Raw genomic sequence first — 3,608 nt, 5'->3', positions numbered from 1 at the left:
TAACAAAGGATCAAGCTAACAGCTACCTAAAGATAATAAAGATAGCTGACAGATACCCAGAGTGAAGCTAACAGTAAAAAATAGTGAAGCTAGGAGCTACACAGTGAAGCTAATAGCTACCCAAAGATACTTGAAGAAAACGTAGAGCTACTCTGAGTCAAGCTAATAGATAATTACAGTTCAAATCGTTTTGGCAATTAAAACATTTAAAATCCTAACATGTAAGTTGCATAGATGCTACATTAAATATTCCTACCACTCTTGTTGTTTTCAAACAACAATCACCATGTAATTCCTAACCCAATTTTTAATCAAAATTTCATTTTTCTGGTTTCTAAATGGTTATTTCATGTGATTGGTCATTAAAATGTGATGCTGTTAGCCTGGCGGTTTTGTGTTTTCCCGTCTCTGTGCAGCCGGTCTCATCCAGCTTTCATCCACTAACCAAGTCCCTCATTGATTTACCTTCAGCTCTCATTTAGGCTCAAACGCAGGCAGATAAAGAGGCAGAGGGCAGCTGGGGAAGGAAAGCACAAAGCATGTTAGCGCTCGTTTCAGCCCGCCACATTTTAGACGTCACTAATCTGTCACTATTTCACAGCCTCTTCTCCTCCTTCGCTCTTTAATCAGCTCCGTCTGGTAACGAGCCGCGTTTACTGCCAGCCAGCAGCTCATTAAGACGAAGCTGCTTCTGTCTCTCRCAGTTTAAATGCATCGGATCAGAGCCGCTGCTGATTGGAGGGAGTTTGATGATTTGCTGTTGTAAAAATTAAAACCCAAAGACTCAGCAGGACGATTGGATCAGATTTTCAAGAAGCTGAAAAGTGAAAAAGGCCTCAATTTGCATCCGGTGTGTTTTTAAAATAGCCTGCAGATTTCAGGACCGAGTCATTAATGCCTAGTTTTACATGGATTTCTACTTAAAATGTGTAATAATTTAGAGTAAAATCTCCGCTAAGGTTGGAAAATATGGCTTTAAAATAAGATCTAGAGGAATTTTCATTTTAAACTTTTTTCTTTGTGAAAAGAAAAAAGATTTTCAAAAAGTGACATTTATTTCACTCAAGCCGACTAATTATAGGAAATTAGTCGCAATATTAGCAGAATAAGACGTCATTTTACTGAGATAAAAGTCTTAAAATTATGAAAAAAGGTGATTATTTCTTCAAAACAGAATAAATATTTCCTTATTTGTAAATATAACGTCAAGATATTTGAGATTCCTCAGTTTGTGCTTTTTGTTTAGGAGTTATTATCAAATCACTGATMTRGTAATATTATGACTTAAAAAAGGCCTGAAGGTCAATAAGCAATAAAATAATTAATCATGATTAATTAAAATTAACCCATTTTATTTATTGTTTTTTTATTATAGATATTTAAAATATTTTCCCGTTTTTATTTCAAAATTAAAGTTTATTGCTTGAAAATGATCTTAAAACAACAATAAACTTATCATGACAGGCTTTCAAAAAAATAAAAAATAAATTCAATAAGTTCAAATTAATGGAAGCTGTGAAACAAGATGGCCGCCTGGCTGCCGCCACTCTGACCTACGGAAGCCAAGCAGTGCCCTGATGAGCAGAATCCAGATTAAACCTTTGATAATCCGTTAAAATCTGTGGAGGTTTTTAGGATCTTTAGTTTGTGGTTTGGTCTGTTTCAGCCTGTGTGCAGAAATAAACCAGTAAGAAGGGACTGGGTTGCCATTTAAGGTGGACCAGGAGATGCAGCTGGTGTTATTAGCCGCGTGTCTCTGGAGCAGCGAGGACCTTTAGAGTCGCTGCAGGATCATAACTAAAGTAAATCGTTGCTCCGTGTTTCTTCATAACTCGACTTTCTGTATTTGCGTTTAAAGTGAAGACGCCGTATTGATCAGCGGAGCGTTTCCCCTGATCTTGGAGAGCTGGAGCTGCTGTGGGTGTTTGTCTTTGGGGAAGCCAGCGTGTTATTGAGGGTGGGGGTGTCTCCTGGACCCTTAATGGTCGGCCCGTCCCCACAGAGTCTGGCTCAAATGTCAGGTCAGCTATGGAGTGACCTGCTGTCTCCGTCCTCAGACTGCCTGCCAGCGGCTTCGCTCCTTACAGGAGGACGGCTTCATTTACGGAGTTACAAAGGAGCGTCGCTGCAGATCAGGCGTCATTCTGATGGTCTGGAACCTTTTATTATTTAACGTAGGACGGGACGATAAATCAATAAATATACATATTGGAATATACGTGATCAATATCAAAAGATGAAACATCTGACTGAATCTTCAAGACTCACTGAACATGATCCAGAACCGCACTGTTTGGTTACCTAGCAACAGCCTGCTGAGTAACTGACTAACTCTTTGGTTACCTAGCAACAGCCTGCTGAGTAACTGACTAACTCTTTGGTTACCTNACTGAGTAACTTTTTAACTCTTTGGTTACCTAGCAACAGCCTGCTGAGTAACTGACTAACTCTTTGGTTACCTAGCAACAACCTACTGAGTAACTGACTAACTCGCTCACTCCACGTACAAATGAACATCCTGGTCGCCATGTTTGATTCCCGACAGGAAGTTGTGGTTGATTTGAAGCAATCTGATTGGCCGGCAGGTTTTGGCCTTGTGCTGCCCCGCCCCCTGTGTGTTTTCATGTTTAAAACATTTCTGAGCAGCAGGTTTGTGTGGATCCATGTGGATGAAACCTGCTGACGACAGCTGTCAAAGTGACGTGGCGGACATGTTGGTTCTTGCACCCGGACGAAGCCTCAGTCTGAGTCCTAACTGACTTCAACTCGGCGCATGAGCGGCTCAGGTCCTCCTGGACTTTGGGGGAAGTTGAGCTGTGTGTGAATCGGCCTGCTGTGGTTGTGTTTTCAGGCAAGGCGCTGACCTTCCTGCTGCTGCAGCCCCCCAGCCCCAAACTGCCCGCCCACAGCACCATCCGCCGCACCGCCATCGACCTGATCGGCCGCGGCTTCACCGTCTGGGAGCCGTACATGGACGTGTCGGCGGTGCTCATGGGACTGCTGGAGCTGTGTGCCGACGCAGAGAAGCAGCTGGCCAAGTGAGTCTCTCTCACACACACACCTGAACGCAGCTCAGTCAAATCAATGCTAAGGTGACCTGCTTCATACCAGAACTGAGAACCAATCAGACGTCTGGAGGCTGAACTTCAAACAGACCAGCTGGTTCTGACTTTAAGCTTCTTAAAAATCTGAAAATAAGATGTAAAGGCAACATTTTGCTCCTGTTTATGAAAAACGTGAAAATATTTCTGTAGATTTTTTTCAGTATTGCATTAATTTAGCTCAGAGACTCAGGACTTCGTCTTTATTTCTTTCCAGGTGTCTAATATTATCTCCTTAAACCACTTTTCACTTCCACTGATCCACTATGGCACTAAAAACAGATCATTTTTCATTTACCGCTGTAGCATTTTGGCTAACTTTGAAAACATTTAGCTAGCTTAGCTTCCCCTAAGATAATTTATTCAGATAAATACTGAAGTGCTTATTTACTGGAATGTCTCGTAAAATTTCAGTTGAATATAGTTCAATGTCTTGTTGACATTTTGGGCAACACAGATCTTGGAACTATACTCTGTTATAGCAAATCAATATGGTTGAATTTAGCC

General features: G+C 41.4%; 1 protein-coding gene across 1 annotated transcript in view; it reads left to right on the top strand.

The window, feature by feature from the left end:
- Window positions 1–3,608, top strand: part of wdr7 (WD repeat domain 7) — an 84,676-nt gene that overhangs the window by 66,663 nt on the left and 14,405 nt on the right. The window contains exon 22 of the mRNA XM_017307727.1: window positions 2,852–3,038. Within this exon, the coding sequence (XP_017163216.1) occupies window positions 2,852–3,038 (187 nt within the window). The remainder of the gene's footprint in view (window positions 1–2,851; window positions 3,039–3,608) is intronic.

Source organism: Poecilia reticulata, linkage group LG12 (genome assembly GCF_000633615.1).
Source record: "Poecilia reticulata strain Guanapo linkage group LG12, Guppy_female_1.0+MT, whole genome shotgun sequence".
NCBI lineage: Eukaryota > Metazoa > Chordata > Actinopteri > Cyprinodontiformes > Poeciliidae > Poecilia > Poecilia reticulata.
Note: the sequence above shows the minus strand (reverse complement) of the source record. Positions and strands in the feature narration are given on the sequence as shown.